The sequence below is a fragment of the Bos javanicus genome, chromosome 29 (genome assembly GCF_032452875.1).
Source record: "Bos javanicus breed banteng chromosome 29, ARS-OSU_banteng_1.0, whole genome shotgun sequence".
NCBI lineage: Eukaryota > Metazoa > Chordata > Mammalia > Artiodactyla > Bovidae > Bos > Bos javanicus.
In genome coordinates, this window is record NC_083896.1 from 43,261,876 (window position 1) to 43,285,123 (window position 23,248).

A 23,248-nucleotide genomic window follows, 5' to 3' on the forward strand; every position below is an offset into this window, starting at 1 on the left:
GGGGTGCAGGTCTTTGGGGCTGGAGAAACGTGTGTCTGTGCGTGAACCCCTGGGTCTGTGCACACACAGCTTGCCTGAGGATGTGCACACACATACGTTCAGGGGTCTCAAATGAGCACACACGCGGTACACGAGGACATGCCTTTGAGGATGTGTGCATCTTAGTGATCGTGAACAGATGTGCAAGTGACAGGCTGAGCCTGAGTGTTTGCGTGTGTGGAGCTGTGACACTCGTGCACCTCTGTGAGCCTGGGGCAGACATGGACATCCCTGAATTCACATGCCTGTGTGTGCACACGTGCGCCTGCACCTCAGAAAGTTTGCTCACGTGGTGTGTGTGCCTACTCAGAACACGCACACACACATCTGTGAACATCTGCAAGTCAGAGCTCACACAGAGGATTCTGTGACCTGAGCACATGAGTGAACATGTCTGTGACACAGGTGGATTTGTATACGTGTGTGTGCCTCTACGAGCTGAGTGTGGATGTGGAATTCTGAGAGTCTCAGATTCGTATACGCATGGGCCTTAAGGGTCTGAGCACATGGGCATATGTCTCATGAATACCTAAAATATGCAAGCTTCTGAGCACGTGCATGTGATTCTGAACATCTGGTCTACCCCTCAATAGATATGCACATGCACACTTCAGTGGGGCTGTGAGTGCATGGATGTGCAGCTCTGAGCACCCACGGCTGCCTTTGTGGGTTAAAGACATGCTGCATGGCACCCTCGTGCAGTTGGGCTCATGTGTGAGTGTGAAAGCTGTGGGTCTGAGCAGGCAGACACCTATGAACCCGCATCTAGGTGTGGAGCCCTAAGCACACACATGCAGGACTGGGGCTCTGAACACATGTGTGTGCTTCTGTGAAACTGTGTACATCTGTGGGGGGTTGTCTGTGTGTGCCAGACTTCTGGCGCTCTGAATACAAGCATGTCCGTTTAGATCTAAGCACATGCATGCCTCTTTTAGCCTGGGCACAAATGGCATGTGCCCTTTAGGCTTGAACATATGTGGACCTGTGGAAGTGGACATGAATGAGCTTGCCAGTAGGTCTATAAATGTGTGTGCCAGGATGTGGGCGTGCCTCTGGTCAGACACATGTGTGCATGTAGCTGGGTCCCTCTGTGGGTCTGAGCCTGTGCATGCGCTTCTGTGTGTCTCAGGGGCGAGATCCCTACAGGCCAGGCCCATAACACAGGGTGTGGGTCAGGCCGGCTAAGACAGCGGGGCGTGTTGGGTCACAGTGCCTGCTATGCAGGACATGGTTTCCTAAAGGCACTCCCCCTAGAAAGAATCTGAACACTGCGTCCATCAACACAACGCCCTTCTTTGGCTGGGCGGCACCCTCACTAAAGTGACTGTCAGATGATGGGTTCTCCAAGCTGGGGTGCCTGGGGATGGAGAATGGGGTCTGGGCTCTGTGGAGGGGCCCAAGTCGATAGAAGGTGAGGAACATATCAGAGATGACCTGAGGCTTCACACCTGGAGCCCAGGGAGGAGGATCCGGCAGGTGAGAGAGGTGCAAAGAGCCTGGGGCCAGCCCCTGAGTAGCTGCTGTCTCTAGCCAGGCTGCTTCCATCTCTGACACTGACCTTGGAGACCAAGAAGGCCTGGTGTCTGCTGAAGAAAAAGCCTCCGCACTGGGGGCACAAGAGGGGTTCTGGCCCGAGCCCCTCCCCCTCCAGGTGGGAGGTGTCATGGTCTAGAGACCCCAGAGTCATCTTGGCCCTTGTCTGGCCTCCCATCGAGATGAAAATCCAATTTAAACATTTCAGAGCAGCGTGAATGTGGAGGTGCAAACACATGCGATGCACATCTCAAGATGGGTTCCGTGGGTTTTCTCTGGACGCTCAGCATGCCCTCTGCCCACCGGCCCTCTTATTTTTAAAGGCTGGCCCACCAGACTCTCCTCATCCCCCAGCCTCCATTCCTCCTCCGCCCTCCATAGTCCCCTCACAGACTTGACCCTTTGATGCAGGGAAGGCAACTGACCTGCCCACTCAGCTCTGCCTCAATCCCTGGTCCCAACACAGCCTAAAAGCGCCCAGCCACCTGCACACACACTCAGCGTCACAGCCAGGCCCCTGACAAGATCCTGGGTGGGGTTGGGAGGCCCGAGCCTCAGTGGACAGTGCATGGCCCCGGGATGGCCCTGTCTGTTGCTGTAGGATGGCCATCTTCAGGGCCCAGGGAAAGCAGAGACTTCTCCACTCGCCCCGGCAGTTCACATCCCCAAGTGTGCAAACGTGTGGTGGGGCCAAGCAGTGCTTTTTTCTCGTGACCACACAGCCTTTTCCCGAGTCCCATCCCAGGGCTCCCATGGGACCCTGCAGCACAGCCCCTCCTGCAGGCCTGAGTGGGAAGTTCTGTGTCCACCTACAGGAAACCCCTTCAGTGACTAGTCTGGGGAAAAGCGGGGTGCGAGGAGGGTGCTATGTCAAAGGTGCCAGAGTCCCACAGCTTCCCAAAGCAACAGTGGGTGTGAGGGTGCATCCCTGAGCCAAGATCACTAGAGAGACGGGGGAGCCCCCCAAAGCAGAGCTTCCCATAGTGGAGGGCATCTGTCCATAAAGCACTGTTCTGGCTATGGGTGTGAAGGCCTTTCCAGCCCAGTAACCAGAGGCTTCCTGAAGTCCCTCAGGGCCCAAGACTGCCAGAACAAACCCCTCACTCTAGCCTACTGAGGGACACAGGGCGGTCAGGCATCAGCCTCTGGGCCTGGTGGGCTGAGCCCCAGAAATCCCTCACCCTTGGTCTCTGCCTCAAGGCTCCAGGGTCTTCTGGCTCTGCCCCCACTCCTTCCATTGAATGGCCACATTCAGTCTTCTTCCATGCCTACTGCAGCCCACCCTCAGCTTGAGTGGCTCTCCTGTGGCTGGCAGACCCCCCAGGCTCTCCCCCAGGCCAGATTCACAGGCTCTGCCCAGGTCACACTGCCCACCTCAGCTGACCCCTTCACCCCCTCCCCCGACCCCAACCCTGCAGGCACCTGCCCCAACCTCCAGCTTCCAGTACCAACAGCCCAGCCATCAAGCATTGCAAAGTAATGGGGAGAAGTCTCTGCAAAACCCAAGCAAGAGATGAAGCCCCCGGGGGCTCAACCAGGCCACCACCAAGGCCCACGTGCTCCCAGGGGAAACGTGGCCACATTCAGTCTCCTTCCATTCCCGCTGCTGGCCTCAGCTCCTCCCAGCTGCCACCCACCTGCACACGTGCACCCACTGTGCTGCTCCACACCCCACACTTCTCAGCTGGCACCCAAGCCCACCCCTGCTTTGCCAATCTGGTCTCTCTCTGTGGGGCTGCACCCTTCTCTCCAGCTAGAAGCATAAAGCAGAGGCCTGGAATGCCTCCTCCAGGAAGCCTTCCCTCCCAGCTCTGCTCTCCTCCCAGAGCAGCTCCCCAGGCCCAATCTCCCTGGGGACCTAATGCCTGGCTGGGGCACCTCCCACCTAACTGCCCCAGCTTGGCCAGGGAGCCCTGGGATTGTCTGGCCACCTCCTTGAGACTGGGAGTGAGGAGGGTGCAGGAGCCAGCAGAGACCTCCTCTTTTAGTGACCAAGAGAACCCTAGACCTCAAGGACTGATGGGAATTGCAGTTCTGAACCCAAGAGCTGATGGGAATTGTAGTTCCTAGGCCTGCATTCCCCATCCCCATACTCCATCCCCCAACACCCCACAAGGACTCATGGGACCTGAAGTTACTCTTCTTTCTAGGGTAAATTCTCCCTCTTTCCCTCCTGGCATCCCTTGGCCTTCAATCTTAAGACCCCAAGCTAAGGACCTCACTACACTACCTCTGAGGGCTGGGGCACCAAAAGGCCAAAAACTGCCTCACCAGGGAGTACCCATGGGGCCTGGTGGCAGTGGCAGGGAGAGGAAGCTATCAGGAAAAGTTAAGGCCTGGCAAAGGCCTCTGGGGGGCTTGGGCTGGGGGCAGGACAGTCGCCCCCCTCCCCTCAGCGTCACAGTGGGCCCGGGGCAGGGGAGGGGGGAAAGGCACTCACCAGTACTGGGTTCACACTCCTCCAGGTCCTCGTCATCACTCGGGCACTCAGCCGAGGCCACCAGGAGGTCATCTGTGTTCTGGGGGGCGAGAGGAGGGTGGGGGGAAAGAGGAGGATTCCAGGGCAGGTCAGCAGGCCCCACAGCCACCTCCTGAGTTGTGGGACAGGATTGGGGGTGGGCCCTGGGCAGAGACACCTGGTCTACACCCCAGCTCTCTCATAGTTTGCTGGGTGACCCAGGGGCCTCCACCTCCCCATGCAAAGTGAGACTGAACAGCCCTGTCCTGCAGCAGCTCCCGTGCTCCTGGGGATCAATGAAACAGCACATGTTGTGCCTTTTATTTCTGGGAAGCTGGGGGGACTCAAGCCAGATCTGTGGCTGCCAGACCAGAGCAAGGGGCTCCAGGGGCAGCAGGGAGGTGAGGCACGGGGGCCTCTGGAGGCTGGCGTGGGCAGAGCAGGACCTGGGGGGTTTCTCAGTTCCAGCCTCACCACCCCACCATTCTCATCTCTCTTTCAACCCCCTTCCTGGAGCCCGGGAACCAGGCTGCACACAATAATTAGGGCTGTGGTTGCCATGACAACAGGAGTCGACTTTGTCAGCATTTTCTCTCCTCCTGATTGCAAAGAAAGAGAATCCCCAAGATGAGTGAGTGTAAGGGGAGGGGGGACACACAGGAGGTGACAGGGAAGAAACCCAAGGAGGGAAACCCAGACTCCAAGCAGGAAGGAAATTAAAGACTTCGGGTGGAGGCAGAAGGCCAGGCCGAAGGCCAAGGATGGGAGGAGTCTGGGCTAGGTAAGGGGTGAACTGGTCACATCCCGCTTCTTCCCCACCCCCTGATCTCAGGACTCTGCAGCCCTCACCAAAGGACAAGGTGGGGACTGGAAGACTACTTCTGCTTCTCCGCCGGCCTGCAGGCTCCACCACACAGCTGTGACCCTTAGAGCCCCACCCCTCTCTCCTGCCTAGACGGTCTGCCCATCACCTCACACTGAGACTGGATGCCCTTCTTGCCATCAGGCATTGAGCATGGCCAGTGCCCAAACTTGGCCAGAGACACGCCTTTTTCCCAGGGCTCCCAGCTCCCTGGGGTAAGGCCCAGCATTCAGGTCCCCTCAATTTTCTTGGCTCTAAAGGCAGAAGGGAAAGGGGTTCAGGCTTGACTCTCTTCCCTGGACAAGGATGTCAGCCAGATCCAGGTCCCTCCCGCACAGACTGACAGGGATGAGGGTATGGGAGCTCAGAGAGCCCAGCCCTCATTTACAGAAACGGAAGGCAGGCTGGTGGTGGAGGTAGGATCTGTCCCCGTGACTGACCCAGACCCTCCCTCACCCAGGATGACAGAGGTCCCGCCAGGCCCAGAGGCCCGCAGCCATGGGCGATGGGGAACAGGAGTGGCTTGGGCAGGGAGCAAGGTCCCTAAGCAAGATCCAGTGTGCCAGGTGCGAGCCGCCACCCTCAGGCCACAGCAACAGCTAGAAAACTCAGCTGCACCTGGGCTGCCTTGGTGAGTCACATACGCTCAATCAGCTTTGGCCACCAGGAAAGTCAGGACTCTCCTGTCCCAGCAGAGCCTCATTCTCAGATACAGCCCCCTCGGGTGCTCCCCTGGGTGCAAGAGGAGATAAACTCAAACCTGACCCGGGGAGGGTATAGCAGGTGGGGCAGGCCGGGGGCAGGGAGGTAAAGCACCAGGGGACTGTCTGCACCTGCCTGGCTCTGACCCACAGGCACGGAGGACACTAAGGCCTGCTACACAGTGGTGTCTACTCAAGGTCACACGGAGAGGGCTTGTGACGGGAGCGGGTCGGCAGTCCCACCACAAGGACACTGGCTATCAGGAGAGGCTGCCCCGGCCTCCACCAGCTTCTGGAGAAGGGCTGCCACCACCAGGTGAGCCGCTGACACCTCCAGCGCTGTCGTCTCTGTGCCCTGCCCAGAGCGGTGCCATCCTGGCTCCCTCTGTCTTCCCCTCGATGCCCACACAACACCGAGTATGGCCTTCAATACTAGGCAGGTAGCAGGGGTCATTCCATCCCGCAGGCCAATGTGGTCTCTCTTGGGCTTCACCCGTCTCTCCAGGTAGAAGCATCAAGCAGAAGCCTGAATGCCTCCTCCAGGAAGCCTTCCTTCCCAGCTCTGCTCTCCCCCTATAGCAGCGCCTCTCTCATAGGCTGGGGGTGGTCTTCCCTGGTCTAGCTAGGGTACCCAACTTCCCCTCAACTCTGGGAATGGCCCCCCTAGAAAGAGTGGTCACCTCTACATCTACGACATCCCTGGTTCCCAGGGTGACAAGCGCTTCAAGAAAGGAGACCTTGCCGGGTCCATCTAAACCACCGTCCCCTCAGAGCTTCCCGGGCGCTGGGGTTGCTAGGCAGACATCAGCCCTACCCCCACCTGAACCCCCATCCCTCATCCACCCACTGAAGGGGCCCTCACCTGGGTGGTGCTGTCCCTCAGCGTGGGGGAGCGGCCCCGGCGCGTGGTGGTGGTGGCCATGGTGGTGGTGGTCTCCATGATGGTGGTGGCCATGTCAGCCAGCAGGGTGGTGGCCGTGGTCTCCGCGCTGAGCAGCACGGACGGCCCCTCCCCCACCAGGCGCAGGTGGCCCTCGGTCCGAACGTTGGGGTCGCTCTCGGCGGCCAGCGCCAGCACCTTGAGCCCATTGTAGTAGAGGCCAGACACCTGGCCCTGGAAGGGGCGGCCCTGATCCCGGCCCCCGATCTTGATGGCAGCCTGGCTGTTGAAGATGGTCAGCTGGCGGCCTGGGGGGTGGGGAGGGGCAGGGGTGACAGACAGAGAGGGGACAGGCAGTAGGGGGGAGACCAGAAAGGGAGGGGCGGTGCCCAAGGTGGGGAAAGGGGTGGAGGTGGAAACCAGCAAGTAGGGGTTGGGTGGGGATGGAGAAATGAGGAAGGGGCAGACACCAAAGGGAAAGTCCTCGTCAGCCACTAGCCCAGTCCAGGCAGCAGGGACCCTGGAGGGGAAGGAGCCCCAGGGCACACACGGGCCAGGAAAGGGGGCCCAGCTCCCCCCTCTCCCCGCCATGCTCATGCCTCTGGCCTTCCCATCCCCCCTCCTCTCTTCCTCTGGGGGCATCGCCCCCTTCTTTCCCTTCAGTTGGATCCCCATCTTCTCTCTCTGCTCCCCACCAACTTCCCACACCCGTGTCCAGCCCCAAGCCACGGAACCCTCGGAAGCAGCAGACAGAGGAGACAAAAAGGCAGAAACGGAGGAGGCGACTGCCAGGCCACGTGGTCAGTGCGTGTCAGGGCAGGGATGGAGGTGAGGCCTGGGTGGACAGTGCGTGGGAGGAGGGCCAGCATGCATGAGCCTAGGAGCAGCCACGTGGACCACACTCCGTCCTCCCAGCCACCACCAGGCCCTCAGACCTCTGACCAGGCCCCCCTCTCCCCTCCTCCCCTGAGGCTCAGCCACAGCCTGGGGGTCACGCCCTGGAGAGCAGAGTCCTTCCTCCCCGCCAGGGTATGCAAGCACAGAGATGGAAAATGTTAAAGGGACCTTGCTTCGCTCGCTGACAGCCAAAAAAACCACTCCAGCTCCAACCTCGCTCCTCACTCAGCAGTTACACCTCAGAATTCCCACCTGGGTGGGCTTTGGTTGTTCTGTTTGGTTTTAGTGGATCTGGGGGTCAGTTTAACCCTCTGAGTTTGTTGCTTTGGTTTGGTTTTTAGAAAAGATATTTATTATGTTTAAGTTTAGATTTAACTTTGGTTTTGATGTTGCTTATTTTGTGGGGGAGGCGGGCAGAGGCAGTACTAGGTTGCCCCCTGCTCCCCTGGACCTTCAGCTGCTGGCGCTGGGGGTTTAAGGCCTGGCTTAGCCCTCGTTAGCCTCTGGTTAGTGCCTCGTTAAAGATCTGGTTTAGAGTTAGGTGCCTATAAGCCCTGCCCTGAAACCTGGGCTGAGGACAGTCCAACTTGTGAAACCCACACTCTTGGAAACACAGGTTCCCCGGAACACCCAGACCTCTGGAGCCCCCAGCCATCTGTCTGGCCTCTGGCCAATGATTGGCCACAGATGTGTCTGCTCAGGCCCTCTGCTTAGCCTCTTCTCCTCCTCCAGCACTCCCTCTGCCCAGCACCTCCCTCAGCCTTGGAGCAGGGCCATCATCTTCCAGAGGGGGCAGCCAGAGCCCACAGAAGCTGAGAACTAGTGACTGGCAGCTAGACATGGGCCCTGGAGAGGCCTTGAGGATCAGTGTCCAGTTTACACCCGCATGTGAGAATTAGGAGAAAAACAAAGGGGAGAAGGTTCACAGTGGTCAAATGAGTTTGGAAAACAAACATTTCATAATTAAACAAGAGGTTTCTCTCTCGCAGGACTTCTCAGAGCCTTTATTAAAATGCATGTTCATACGCCTCTCCATGAGGAAGAAACGGGATTCCGATTTCTCAAGCTCATCTTACCACATCTCTCTCTCTCTTTCTTCTTCTTTTTTTTTAACCACAAATCTCTTTATCGTGAAGCATCTCATGGGACTTATGCTTCACAGGATACATTTTGGAACTGGAAAAATGGATTCACTCAATAAATATTTATTGAGAACCTACCACATGCTAGGTGCTGACGGGTTCCCCGGTAAAGGAATCTCTCCAAGAATGCCCAGCTTTAGTTCTCCAATACTTTCCTGCTCCTCATTTCATCTCATCCTCGTGTGAGGCAGGCTGAGCAGGAATCACTGTCCCTGCTCCCCGAGGAGGGAGCTGATGCCTTGACCAAGGCCATGCCATGCTCTGGGAAATACTAGAGAACATGGCCAACCCTGCACTTTCTGGAAGAGGAACCAGAGGCCTAAAGAGAAGGTGCAACCCTGCAGGCGCAAAGCAGAACTGGGATTCCAAACCACCAGCAGGAGTTCTTCCTTCAGCTGGACCACAAGTCCCGCCCCCCAGGCCCTCTCCCTGGCCTGTCCAGCTCTCCCTACCCTTGGGGTCACAAGTTGTCCCAGCCTCAGCCCAAGCTGCTCCCTTGGCCTCTCTGATTCCGGGAGAGGGAGGTGGGTAATGGGGAGGAAGCCACATAGGTGAGCCAACTAGGCCCCTGGGGCCCCACCCACCATGAACTCCTCAAAGGGTTAAAGTTCACCCCGCTGGAGAGAGCAGCCCAGTGTGGCTGGGGGCTGTAGGTTTTAGCGATGTCTGTTACAGTCCCTTTAACTTTTTGTCCTGCTACGGATTTATCACATCTGGTTATCAGCATGTTTAGTCCCCGCTGGCCGTGTGGGGGCTGGAAGGGACATTGGGGGTTTTAGTTGGGGCCGGCCCCAGTGGACATTTAAAAGCACAGTTATCAGCTGGTTAGGTGGAGGTTTACCAGTGCTACTTCCCCCTAGAGTTTAGCCTTAGAGGTACAGAGCTCGCCCCCTCTCCAAAGGGAATGGGATGGCTTTGCCCTTGGCCCCAACTTCCCTTGGTGACAAGTGGCCTTCTCCCTCCTCCCTCACACCCAGCAGCGCCTCTTAGCCAGCTGTTCTGTCTTCCTCATCAGCTCAGCGGGCACAGAAATCCTCCTGGGATGCCACCTCTCCCCCACCTCCTAGTCTCCCCTCAACCTCCACTGCGTCTGAGACCTTCTAGACCCAGGTGGGCCCCTTCCAGAGACAGTGGCCGCACAGACACTCTTCATCTTTCCAGTGGGATCTGAAGCACCCCAATCCTCCCTTTTCTCCTCAGATGAGCCCCGTGAGGTCTTCCTATCCCTCCTTGGGATCCTAGGACCACTGCCCTCTGCTTCCCAAAGCCATCTGCTGCCCAGCGTGCTGTGGTCCTCAGCTGGCCCTCGACTAAACCTCTGAGCCAACAGGGCAGCCCCCTCCCCACCTACACTTCACCCTGCCTTCCTGGAGGGGTTCGGCATCTCCTCGATGACCCTAGTCCCATCACAGGTTTAGGAAGAGACCAAGCTCTCCCACTTCTAGGAAAAGCCCCACCCCTGCCCCAACCACCCCTCTAGAAGCCACAGACCCTTGACCCCAGAGAGGAAGGGAGCACCCTGGCCGGACAATCGTCCTCTCACTAGGGGGTGGGTGATGGGGAAGGCTCTGATGGGGAAAGAGAGAGCTCTGCACCTTTAAGATAGTGTTTTTAAAGTTAATTAATTAATTAATTAATTCTGGTTAATTACCTTTGTCGAGCAGCCACTCATCAACTACTCGACCAAGCCGGTAGGGGATTCTCTGTCTAGCAATCGCCAGGCGCTCGTTATCAAAGTTTCCTTGGAAAAGTTTAGAAAGACAGTAGGTTTCTCAGGCGGCGAAGTCCAAAGGAGTTAGAAAAGTAATTATGCATTTCTCAGGAGACTCAGAGTAAGCGGCCACATCCCACGGAGAGAGGGCAGGTCCACCCAAGGCGGGAGAAGAAACGCCGGTCCCTCGTCTGCCCTCCGGTCCCCCTCCCTAGGCTCCCAGGCAGAGCCAGCCCCATCCTGGGGGCAGGAGCCACCCGAAGAAAAGAGGGGACAAGGAAGAAAAGGAAAGGGGAATGGAAGAAGAGGCAGCTGGAAGGTCAAAGGTCAGAGGTTAAACAGGTTTATCTGTCTGCCCGCTTCCTTCCCCATCCCAGAGTGGGGTAGAGGGGCGGGGAGGGGCATTTAGCAGGTTTAAGTTAGGGGTGGAAGGCCTTAGCGACCCAGCTGGTTACTGCGTTTAGAGGGCGGTTTAGAAGTGGGAGGGACAGGTTAAGCGGGGGTTTATGCGGCATTTAGGGGGTGGTCCGGCACATACATTTAACAGTGAGATTTAAAAGTCTTCTCGAAGTCCCTTCGGTTCCCTTTACCTTCTGTGATCAACTCCCAGCTTCCCCTCACCTCCCATCCCACACCACACCCCACCACTGGTTTTCCACCGGCACTTCCCCTGCCAAGCCCCCACCGCGCTCACTGAAGACACTTCCAGGCTTCTCACCCTGGTCACAGTGGAGTGCACCCGCTGGATATCCCCCAACTGCCCCGCCCAACCCTTGCATCTCGCCTCCTCTGTCACCCCGGCCCACCCCTGGGCTCCCTGAAGGTGCCCACGGTCCTCCTCCGCTTGGCGGCACCTGGCTCTCAACCCCTCTCTCTCATTTTCACTCCAAGACCCTCGGAGTCCTCTCTGCTCAGGTCCCCCCTCCGTTCCAGCCCTGGGGACCCATCCCAGCCCCAACCTAGCCTTCCTCCTCTCAATCCTGGCTGCCCATCCATACACAGCTGTTCTCTCTGCTCACAGGGAGGAAGGAGGATGTGTGTGTCTGTCTGTCTGTGTCTGTGTGTCCTGTGAGCTCTCCCCCAAGGCTGTAGGTGACCCCAAACTGTAGCTGTGGAAATGGAAGTTATTTCCTTTGGGTACCTGGCCACTCTACCCATTGAAACCCCTGACGCCATCTTCAGTAGCATGCACTCTGGGGGCGTTTTCCTCCTCATGTCTCACTGCACAACCATGCTACCTGCCCAGCGAGACCTGGGCCTGGGCCTGCCTGTGTTCACCTCCCATGAAGCTCCCATGGTGTGTTCACTCCGGCAGGGATGGGGCCTCCCTGGATGCTTACAAGGCAGTGAGATCTCGCCCTCCTGAAGATTCCACAGACTCTGAATCCACAGAGTCGGGTCACTTGTATTTTAGACAAAAATGGATCACCCACTCGTTGAGTCACTCAACAAACATCTCCTGAGTGTCTTCTCTATTCCTGGTACTGGAGGAATACTGGGTACTGGAGATGCAAAGACAAAGGTCCAGTCCTTGCCCAGGGGGAGCCCCCACCGAGCTGCAGCTGGCAAGTGACCAGCAGTGTCCTGTGTTCTGTCAGAGGCAGCACAGTGCTGGGGCTGGGGCTTGGAGGGGCCCAGAAGAGTCTGGAGGAGGAGAGTAGCAGCCAGATGGGAGACAAGCGGGGGAAGGGAGGGAGAGGGAGCGCTGGAGCAGAGGCAGGAGGGCAGGAGGCATCCAGGCACCTACTCCTACTGGAGAGTTGTGTCTGTGTGGTCATGTATTTGTCCGTATGTGTGTCCTGAGAGGGAGGGAAGAACGTACATCTGCCTCACTGGCGCACACAACAATTCTAACAAGACTTTAACAGCGCCTCTGCTATGCCATGCCGTTCTAGCACGTAGGCCATCTCACAGAACTCTCACAGTATGGCTAAGATGCAGCTATTATCCCCAACTTTCAGAGGTCAAAACTGAGATGCAGAGGCGCTTGATGACTTGTCCAAGGTCACCCAGCTTGTTAGTAGCAGATGCAGGATGGAAAGCCAGGTCCTGCTGACTCAGGGTCCCTGGGCTGCGTGTCTGTGTTTCCTGAGAGCCTGGGCCATGCACACTCTACTCTGCCCTGCTGGTGTCGCTCAGGGTGACACTCGCTTTCGTAGGTGATCTGCCCTCATAGGGCACCAGGCCCTCAGGTTACTCTGCTTGGCAGTCAAGGAGGCACCCCACAGTCTCTCCAACCCCAGCCAGGGATCCCAAGCAGAAGAGGGCAGGTGTGACTTTTCTAATCCTGCATCTGCCCTGCTGAGATCCAAAGGGAGGCACTCTGGCTTGACATAAAGCTCCACGCTCCCTGAGTCCAGCCCCGTCCAGGGCGGGCTGGTGTCTTCACTGCTTCAAAGGTCACCCTGGTGTGTGTGTCTAAGAAAGAGCGAAGTCTGAGGCCCACAGCCGGGCCTGTGGGTGTCGGCGTGTCTGTGGCACTTGGAATGGGAACGTTTATGTGCCTGAGTTGCCCCACACATGCCCAGGCCTTGGTGTAAGCTGGCATCCCTCTGTAGGGCTTTTCCCCCTGTGTCTGTCTGACCACATGAATATTTGCCAGTGTCTGTGTGCCTGGGGCTGGCCTGCGTGTGTGTCAGTCTCTGTGTTTATTAGGGGGCTTTGGGATTCTGTCTTCAGGGGCTGCCTGAGAGTGTGTGGGTACAAGCCCACGTGTTGGTGAGCCATAAGCCCACACGAGCCTTTACATCCCAGAATAAGTGGGCCTGTGAGGGTTTGCACACTTGAACCTCTCGTGTCCTTCCGCCCCCTCGGCCAGCACAGGCAGCTTCTCTGGGCATCACTTTGGCCGAGGAGAGGGGCTGAGCCTGCAGGTGCTCTCTCTGTTCCTCAGTCGCCCCCTGCACGCGACTCTGCAATGTCACTCAGCCTGTGTCTCCACATCTCGCGTCTCGGTGTGTCTGCGGTTCTCCTGCAGGACCTCCACTTCCCCCCCTGTCGTCTCCCTCCCCAGGCTCTGGCCACCTCTTCTCTTGCTGGCTGCATCTGTGAGACAGCGGCTCCATATATCTCCCTGCATCACTCCGAGCGCTGACTCCGTTTCTGTTTCTGTCTCAGTGACTATTTCCATATCTCCCCACCGCTCCTCCCTTGTTTCCTCTCACTCTGAGGCTCTTTCTCTGCCTCCCTCAGATTCTCGCAGTCTCTGCCTCCTCACGTCTTTCAGGTCCTCATTCCTGTCCTTGCCCTGTGCTCCTCATATCTTGGTGGGTCCTCGGCCACCACAGCTGTCACACTGTTGAATCGGGTCTGTTTGCACCCCTGCGCTTCCCCGCCCCCATGACTGTGAGCTCCCTGCAAGCAGGAGCTGTGCCCTGCGTCCTCGGGGCTTAGCACAGGACCTAAAACCAGTAGTTGATGAAGCCTTGTTGAAGGCACTTGACCTATTTTTCGCTCTTGTTGTCACTTGTCGCTCTCTCCCTTTCACGATGTCCCTTACTCTTTGAGACGCTGGGGTTCCTTTTCTCCAGGTCTCCATGGTTACTTCTCTTTATCTAGTTCACCTAATATGAACCTTCGACTTGCTCTTTGTAAAGACCTTGGTTCTTGCCTTGGTTCTATCCTTGGGAACAGCCCTGCTTCCTTGCCAAGATCCGTTTTGCGTTACTTCTGAATCTTCTCTCTTTGGTTTCTGCATCTGCCGCCCCATTTCCACCTGTCCCTCTTTTCTCAGCTCATCCTTCCCTCAGTTACGTCAGACTCTCCTTACCTCTACGTTCCTTCGCTTCTCTCCTCCCCCACCCCAAACGGGACCCTGCTCTTGCATCCTTCCTTGCTCAGCTGTTCCAACCCCCTGCGAGCTGACCTCCCACAGTCCCACCCCTACCCTTCAAATCCCGGTTTTTCCTTTTAGCCCCGCCCCACCTTGGTCCCGCCCCTACAAGCCACACCTTTCCCGCTGCGGGAAGCCTCGCCACTTAGCCCCGCCCCTGGTGCAGGCAGCGCTCCTATTGGAGGCAGCCCTGGCTGCCCTGCTCCACCCCTCCCGCCACACCTCTGCGCCCCGCCACCTACCTGCCGGGTATCGCTCGTTGACCGGCCAGCTGTCCACCTGCAAGGTGGCGTTGCCGCCACTTCGAGTGAAGCGCACCACGTGGTATTTGCCGTCGCTCACGATGGCGTTGGGCTCGTCGATGGTAATGTCGTCCGTGCCCACGTTAAAGATCACCCCGACGGTGCCCTGGTCCTGGGGACAGGGAGGCAGAGATCAGGGGTTGGGAGGGAACGACCATTCACTCCCGCTAGAACTCCTCCTGTGACCACCACCGGTCCAGCTCTGCTGCGTTTAACAGCTTTACAACACACCTCTCCCAGCCCTGTACTGGGCCCTTTCACCTGCCCAAGGGGGTCGGCTTGCCCCCTCCCCCATATGCGAGTGAGGGAGCAACTGAGGTTCAGAGAGGTTGGAGAAGCCACTGTGGGGTGCAGAGCATGGACCTGGAGCACTTCAACTGACCACACTCGCTTCTTGCTTTTAGCTTCAGTCAAAATGTTCACAAATGTTTACAGGGCACCTACTCCATGCAAGGGCCACTGCGCCTGCAGGCCCCAGACAGGGATGATCAAGAGCAAGCCAGGGCCAGTGGGAACACCGAGGGTAGATTCCCTAAGGCACGACCAACAGGCGGGTCCACAGAAGCCAGCCTGGTGCCTCAGGAGGGTCTGGCCTCCCCTCACACACACACACCGCCAAGCTCCAGCCTCCCCTCCCCTGAATGCTCAGCACTGGGCAAGTCCCTGGGGGCTTGTCTCCAGGGCATCAGCAGGCATCAGCCCATGTGGGTCAGGCCTGAGTGTGGGGGCAGCCCCTCTACAGTCAAGGGGGCAGAGATAGGGGGTATGGACTGCGTGTTTTGGAGGGTGTTGGGTATAGAAAGAGATCCAGGAGAAAAACCATGTTGGGATCATTAAGGAAAAGTGAGATGGGGATATAAGGGTAGAGGATGCTGCAGGCAGGTGGAAAAAATGGACAGGAAGAGGAAAGACAGGGACTGAACCTGGAGAAGGGGAGCAGAGAGTCAGTCTGAGCAACCCACCCAGCCCCAGGCCTCAGAGAGGGCCTCGTGGGAAACCCACACAGGCTGCCCAGGAGCCAGTCCAGGAAGAGTTCTGTTCATGGTGCCAGAGCCTCACTGAAGCCCTCAATGGTGCCAGGCCCTCTGTGGGTACAGTACACACGTGCTCTCTTCACCCCCACGGCAACCCTCAGGAATGTACAGCATCCATGTTCCACTGAGGAGGAAACTGAGATCCCGGGAGGGTAAACAATATCCCCCAATTCCATGGCTCATAAGAAAGGAACCCTAGGTTTGAACTCCAGTTGGCCTGACTCCAAAGCCAGTGCCCTCTCCTGCTTTGCCCCCCCAGTCTGGGGAGACACCAACCCAGAGTGCTGGAGCTGGGGGTGATCTGAGAGGCTACTGAGACCAACCTTCCCTCAAGACCAAAGACCTCTAAAGAAGCCAGCACAAGGCCCTCTGGGCCCTAAACCTGAGCCCCTATTCCACTCCCCTGCGCTTCCTAGCAGTACCCCGAGTCCAGCCTCCTGAGTTCCCACACCCTCCTCCGCACGGGACAGACACAGTCAGGGGGACCCAGATCCTCCCAGAACACGCTACACTCCTGGAGTCTTCCTGACAGACTGTTCCAGTCCAGCCTGGGCATGAGGAGCCATTCAGTGGCCACCTCCTGCAACCAACAGGGTCAAGAGGTTTGGCGGCACTGAAAGAGGGGCGAGGTGGCTCAGACGAGGCAGGCCTGGGGTGTGCAGGGGGAGGTGGGGAGCAGGGTGTCGCCTGTGGTCCACGTGGAGAAGGCCCTATCCCTTCCCCACTGTGGGTCCATCTCTCCCCCTCCTAGAACCTGGGAAAGCCACACAAACACACAGAGCCACACACTCAGGCAGCAGCTCTTCAAAGATGCAGCAAAGCAGGGAAATTGAGGTTGGGCTTGCCTAACAAAGAGCACGAGCAAGCTGCACCCACCCACCACCTGCAGACTGATGACATCCAGGGAGAAGGGGTGATGGTCTGCTCCTCATATGAGGGGAACGGACCTCAGTACTACTGTGAGTAATGCAACAGCGCCAGCCCCTTGGGTGCCTCTGAGGGTTTCTCCCCACGAGGCTCAGCCAGGTGGTGACGGCAGTCAAAAGCGGAAGTGGTCTGAGAGCCAGGCAGACAGAGGCCGTCCAGGGTGGCTGGAAGGCAGGACACCCCCGTTTCCTAGGAGGCAGCCAAGCTCAGAGCCGTGCACTCCGGGGGGGAGAGGCAGCTCCCAGTGCTGCTTCCGACGTGAAGTCAGTTGTCACTTCTGTTAAAGTCATTAATTCCTAATTCCCCAATTACCTCATTAGGCGGCGGCGGGAAGAACGAGGCCGCTCCTACAGCAAATAATTATGGGAGTCAAAATTAATTTGGCAAAGTGGAGCGACGCTTTATTAGAAACGTCAAATTGCTTTTCTCTTATTTTGCTGCCGCCTCCCCACTCTCTGAGAGCTGCTAATGACGCTGCGGTGGGAGCTGGTGTGTCACCAGGGAAGGAGGGGGTTTGGGGGCCGCCCCAGGGGGCTCGAGCCCGTCGAGTGCCCCGCTCACCCCTCATGTGGCTCCCACACTTCCTCCAGGGCCCCTCACCCTTTCCAGGCTCCCCATCCCAGAGCCAGCCCCGCCCACCCCGCCCCACCCTCCTCGGTAACCCAGCAGAAGCCGGGTGTGTGCTTCACCACAGCACCCTGCGAAGGTGGGGGGTAACTGCTGAGAGGGGGAAAAGGAGACTCCTCCCGCTCCCTGTCACCCTGCCCCTTCTCAGCACTGGGTGGACCCTGTCCCCTAAACCCACAGGCACAGAGACAGAAGTCGTCAATGAGGCAGACACAGACCACCTGTAGATCAACTCATCCGGGGGACACTCACGGGTGATGGGGCTATCACCAGACACGGTGCTTCCTAGGGGCTGGGCAATGTCCTAAGAGCTTTATGTGCATCATCTCGAACCTCCCCAGCAGCTCCCTGTCTTCTGCCCATGCCACTACGCAGAGGAGGACACTATAGAGGCACGGGAAATGAGGGGACCCATGAAGACAGGGCAAGGACGTGGTGGAGCGGAGACTCAAACCCAAACATCTGCTCTGAAAGGCACACAGCCTCTCACGACTATGTGATGAGAGAGCGACCGCCCTCACTCACAGCGAAGGACCCAGAAGCACAGTCACACCTGCCACGCAGGGTCAGGAGACTGAACCAGCAACAAACACCACACGGTCAAGGATACAAATATAGAGCGCCACGCCCAATCAGAGGCCACGAGACTGTCCCCCACAGACCCCTCAAACACTCCTGGCATGATCGACACGCACGAGCCCCACGCTGTCACACTCAGTCATCGCACCATCGCACTGCCTCTCACGCGGGCGGAGACACCTGCTCCCGGAGCTTCCAGCCTTCTCTGCCACACCTCCCTCTGCACCCCTTTCCTGCTCGCTTCGCTGCCTGGCCTCCCCCGCCCGGTGCCCATCAGCTGCCACTTCTCCTTCGGCTCCACTCTGCCCACAGGCCATCTCCCCTCAGGCCTCATTCCTTCACTCCTTCCAGTCAGTGTCGGGGGAGGGTATGCAGCCTGGGGAGCCTAGAAAGCTGTCCTGTAAGGAAGGGCCGGAGCCCAGAGAAGCCTCTCCCCTTGCCCTCTCGCTCCCCTGAAGCTCAGGGTCCCCCACGCAGATCCCTCCAGCACACAGAGCCTGGCCAGCCTGTTCAGCCCTCCCAGCTCAGGGTCCCGGCCAGGGTCAGTGCATGGGGTGCGGGCAGGGAAGGGAGGTGGCTGTAAGGGGCTGCACAGGTGGAAATGGAGGCAGGTCAGAGGCCCAGGGGTTAAGACAGGGGAGAGGCAGGGGAGAGGTTTAGAGCAGAAGTGGAGCAGAGCCACCTAGAGCTTGTAGGGAAGGGTGTGGGGCAGGACCAGAGATGGAGAGGAAACGGGCAGCTTCAAGACTAGAGTTAGGATGTAAACTGTGAGGAGAGGCGGCCTGGGGGAGGCAGTGGGAGGGAGCAGAGGGCAAGGAGGGGAGCTGCACAGAGAAAAGCAGAAAAGCCGGGCTGGGAGGTCAGGGCGGAGACGTGGGATTGGGCCAAGAGGTCAGGGAGGAATGTGCAGGGCTGTGGCCAGAGAGGCTGTAGCTATGGCCATGAGGCCGGGCAAGGTGGCTGCTGCAAGGGCAAAGGTTAAGGGAACGATATTCAAGGGCAGAGCAGAGGCGAGACAGGATCAAAAGGCAAGGTGAAGAAGCAAGGGTGGGCCGTCCCCCGGTGGGGAGGCCAGAGGAGCAGGACAAAGTACGGGACACGGTGGGTGGCTGAGTTGGTGTCGGAGTGAGTGGGCAGCAACCCAGGGCAGTCATGAGGTGAAGGCGTCCCCGAAGGCTGCGGGAGAATGGCCTGGAAACCTGGAGGGGGGCCCTGACTACATTCAGGAAGGTCAGAGACACAGACAGGCTCAGAGCTCGGAGCTGGGCAGCCTCAGTGCATAATTGGCGGGAGAGGGGGTCCCAGGAGCAGAACTGCCAGAAGGAAACCCCAGGGGTCAGGAAACAGAGATTCTGGGGGCTCCACAGAAGGGAAAGATTTAAGGTGCTGGTTCCATGGCAGAAGGGACCGAGTGGACCTGGGGTAGGAAGGCCGGGAGGTCGGGGGTGGTGGCCCCTCTCCTTACGATGTGCAGCTGCAGGTAGTCCCCGAGGCCCGAGGCGCTGTCGACCCGCACCAGCACGGCGCTCCGCTGGTGCGTGCTGAAGCCCACAGCCAGGCGGTCCATCCTCGTGCTCGGCCGGTCATTGGGGGGCCACGTGTAGGTGATGAGCGCTCCCCCCTTCCCAAAGATGTACGTGGTTCCGGCTGCAGAGAGAAGGAAAGGGAGAGGGAGATAAGGCGTCAGGAGGGCACGGTCAGTAGGTCCTTGGGGCTGTGCCCAGCGCCCTGAGACAACCGGTTTAGGGTACAGGGCTTCAGGTGTGAGACCCACAGCTGCCACCAGGCCCTGCCGCCCTAGGGAACAGTTGGCGGGCGGGTGCCCAGCTGGGAGCCTGTGCATGCGCACAGACAGATGTAGCTGCCTCATCAAGAATTCCAGTTTTAATTACAGCAAAACAGAGAGGTAATAGAGAGACTGACACAGACAGAGAGGGCCTGGGGAGATGCTGCGAGGGGACAGAGATGATCACCAGGGGCAGGCAGGACCCAGAGGGCCCCGCTCAACCGCTCCCAGGCCCGGCCCAGGTGACAGGTGTGAGGTGTGTGCTTCTGCAGGCTGTGCTGAGCAGGCACCAAGGCAAAGGAACCCCAGGCGATGGCGCAAGGAGAAGCAGGGGCTGTGTTCGGCTCTGACTCACAGCCCGCAGGCTGGCGCCCCTCCAGCACCTGCCCCCCACCCCCTCCCAAGCCCCTGCAAAGCCTGGTCCCAGTTTGCCTGGACTCCCTGCTTCCACTCCCAACTAGGGGGCTGCCTGGGTGCCAAAACAAGGGGTCCTGGAGCCCTGCCCAGAAAAGAAGAGACAGACAAGGGGGTGGGAGCAGGAAGAGATTGACAGCCAGAGGAGGAAGGAGGCAGAGAGACAGATGGACAGAGAGGGACAGAGAAGGGTGTAGGTGAGAGAAAGCAGGAGGGTGGGAGCCAGAGATGGTGAAGGGAACCCTCTCCCACCCCTCCCCCACCCCACCCTCTCTCCCCCTCTGTCTCCTCTTTGCCATCCGGCTGCCGGGGGCGGGGTGTGAGGTCCCTAACGATCTCAGCCCCAAAATAAACCCCATTAGTCCCCACGTTCCCTCCTGCGGCTGCCTGGGCTCCCTGGGGGTGGAGGGGTGGGGGCAGACTGATGGCCACGGTGGGGGTGGGGGACCGGTCACCCAGCTGCTGGCAAGGGAGCTCTGTCTGGGAGGCCTAGAGGACCAGTGCTCGGGGCCTTCAGAGAAGGGAAGACAACAATCTTGCATTCTTTAGAACATAAATGGAGCAGATGAGATTCATAAAATGCTTAATTAAATAATTAGCCACTAACGACTCCTCTCAAAGCACTTCTTGGGGGAGAGGGGTTCATGGTAAGACTTATCCAGAGAGAAAAGAGAGACAGATGGGCCTGAGGGGAAAAGCCTGGAGTAGACTGGGAGAAAAGTGTGGCTGTGGGGTGGGAGAGCTCTGGATGGGCTAGAAAGTCCCAGGTCAAGGAGGGTCTGGGGTATTTCCAGAGCAACCTGCTCTGCCAAAATGGCAGCCCAGTGAGTAACACTAAGGCCACCCCTCTCACACATCTTGGGGTCTCTCACCTCAGGGACTAGGAGCCTGGTTTGGGCAATACGGGACCAGAGGTCTCTATCCTAGGAAGCTCCTAGGCCTTCAAAAGGAGAGGGGACCCCTGAGTGCCTTGGAGGGAGGCACCTTCTCCAGGCCCAGGAGAAGCCAAGGAGACAAGGGAAGGCTGTGTGTGTTCTGGGTCCCAGAGAGGCAGTGAGGCCAGCGGTGTGGGGAGGGGGGAGGGGGGCAGAGGGGAGCATGGTCATCTGTGCAGGGCCAGAGGGGAAGATGACTCCCTCCCAGGGGGCAAGGCTGGGGGAAGAAACCACCAGGGTGTCAGTTAACTGAAGTCTGCCACACCACAGTTGCGGGAAATCACCCCCAGCAGACAGAGAAGCTGGGCCCTGCCCCTCCCGACTCAGGTATCCTTCCCCTCTGAGGGCCTCCCTGGTGAGATCTGAAATCTCAAGATGGGGCCCCAAGATCAGGGCGGAGAATCCGATCAGGGCATGAGCCACAGCCCCGGCCTCCGGCAGTCACTGCCTGGACAGGACAGGGAAGGGCCTGAGGGCTAGGAGCAGGGTAGGCCTCAGCCGGCAACCTTCTCTCCACTCCCAACACTGCAGCACTCTGGAAAATCGGCTGTTTCCATGGTAACCGAAATACCCAGGGTCCTCCCTTCCCCCTCTCCTCACTCACAAGCTGCACGTCCAAATTTGGGGGGTGAAGAGGGCCAGGGGAGCTGAGATGTTGACCCTCCTGCACACACCCCCCTCCCTGCCTCCTGGCCTATGGGCCTCTTCACCCCTGGTTCCAGGGCCTCCCAGTCAAAAGCAGAAGGGGCTTACTGGGTCTCTTGGTCCCTCGACCAACAAAGGAAACTCCATCTACCTGGAGCCTCCCAAACCCACCAGGTCTCGGGAAAAGGAGACCCTTTCTCCTCACTTTCCCATCCCAGGAACCCAGACAGCACATCACCCTGAGCCCGGAGAGGAGGTGAGAAGCTAGCCGCCCCCCACCTCCATGCCCATAGAGCAGTGAGGCAGGAGGGATCAGAGGCCGGGCGGGTGCCCGCAGCCCCGGGCCCGGTGGCCGACGCGTCCCCAGTGACGCACCCACAGACCCCACACCCACACACAGGCCACACCGCAGCCAGCTGCACACAAAGACCCAGTGTGGGGAGGCAGACCCCGACAGGAGACAGCCGGGAAACATGGCGGTAAACGCACAAAGACTGGCAGGCGGCGAGGGCAGCGGCTGGCACCGCGAGGACCGGACGGGCGCACCCCTCCCCGCCCCCGAGGCCCACGGCGCACGGGCCGCCTGCCGCCCCCCGCTAACCCCAGTCCCCAGCCCGCGCCCCCGCTCGGCTGGGCCTCCCCCGGGATTCACTACCCCGCGACTCTCCCACTGCCGCCAGTTTATTACGCGGGGCGGGACTGTAAAAGCCTAAAGGCGTTTATTACACGGTGGGGGATCGGATGGAGAGACACTTCTTGGGCCGAAGAGGTGAAGGATGAATGGTTTATTGGGCTGGGGCGGCAGTGATTACCCCAGGGAGGCATTTCTCTCCCCGGCTCTCCGGCTCCCGCCCTCCGGGCAGCCGGCTGGGGTTGGGGCGGACGCGGGTGGGGGGCGGGGCTCCGCCCGGTCCCTCCCCTTCCCTCCCGGCTGCGCTCCGGAGGCGCCTCCCGCCTCTCGCCCCGCCAGCCGTCCTAGGCCCCGGCCACCCGACACCCCGGGTCGCGGGGGTACACTGGAGCACACTGGAGCCCAGGACACCAAACCACAGCTAGAACCTCTGACGGGCTCCCGAAAGGGCTCCGGAGAAGAAGGGGGCGTAGGCCAAGGCCCATTATGTTGCCCTCGGGTGGTCCAGACCCACTGTTCTTGACCTCCCCAGGAAAATGCTACTGAACTACATGACAGATAACACTGTGGGGTGGCAGGGTGGGGAACACCCCTGAAGCCCAAGGCAAGACTGCCTCTGACCAGACACAAAATGCACAGGCCTAAGTGGCCACCACCCAAAGGCCCAGGCCTGGAACCATCTGCCCACACCCAGCATGGTCCTCTCTATGCCTCCTGGACCCAGACATTCACTGGTCCAGTAAAACACTAAATGACCAAGAATCTTCTGTACAATTCCCACAAACCTGCATTCTAGAGGGGAAAAAACCAACCAACCATTAATAATGGTTAGCTAATCCAGACCCAAACAAAATAATCATCCCATGTGAAAAGCCACCCATGCAGTTCTACCCCTGTGGTTAAAATTACATGTGCAGACCCTCTGCAGCATCAGAAGCCATGACAGAAACCTTCTGGTAGATCTAGAATCACGAGAGGATAAAACATCCTCCACAATCCAGAAAGGTTGCAGGCCTGAGTGCCCACAGCCCCCACACACTAGCTCTTTGTAGACAGACCCTCACTACCCCCCAGGGGGGGTTCCTCCCCAGATCCAGAGCCCTGGGCTCAGCTCTCTCTTGATCCCAGAACAATATCTCCTCAATTCTTAAGCCCATTCCTTGCCATAAAACATTCAGTCAGACATCCAAGTGAACACACCCATAACAAGAATCAAAATAAATGCCAGATCCCTTTATAAGCTGGAGTGATGAATACAGAACCCCTGGAGGCTCCTGACTCAGAAACGAACTGGGATTGACCCCTCTCTTCCT

At 58.6% G+C, this 23,248-nt stretch overlaps 1 protein-coding gene across 17 annotated transcripts in view; it reads right to left on the bottom strand.

Annotated features, from left to right (window-relative positions):
- Positions 1-23,248, bottom strand: part of NRXN2 (neurexin 2) — a 110,535-nt gene that overhangs the window by 9,802 nt on the left and 77,485 nt on the right. For 12 of the 17 annotated variants that reach the window (XM_061406834.1, XM_061406836.1, XM_061406837.1 and 9 more), the window contains 5 exons: positions 18,990-19,171; positions 14,298-14,469; positions 10,164-10,253; positions 6,456-6,781; positions 4,013-4,091 (listed from right to left, as the gene is read on the bottom strand). In XM_061406834.1, the coding sequence (XP_061262818.1) occupies positions 4,013-4,091; positions 6,456-6,781; positions 10,164-10,253; positions 14,298-14,469; positions 18,990-19,171 (849 nt within the window). The remainder of the gene's footprint in view (positions 1-4,012; positions 4,092-6,455; positions 6,782-10,163; positions 10,254-14,297; positions 14,470-18,989; positions 19,172-23,248) is intronic. The other 5 variants (XM_061406838.1, XM_061406846.1, XM_061406833.1 and 2 more) reach the window with 1 other exon arrangement.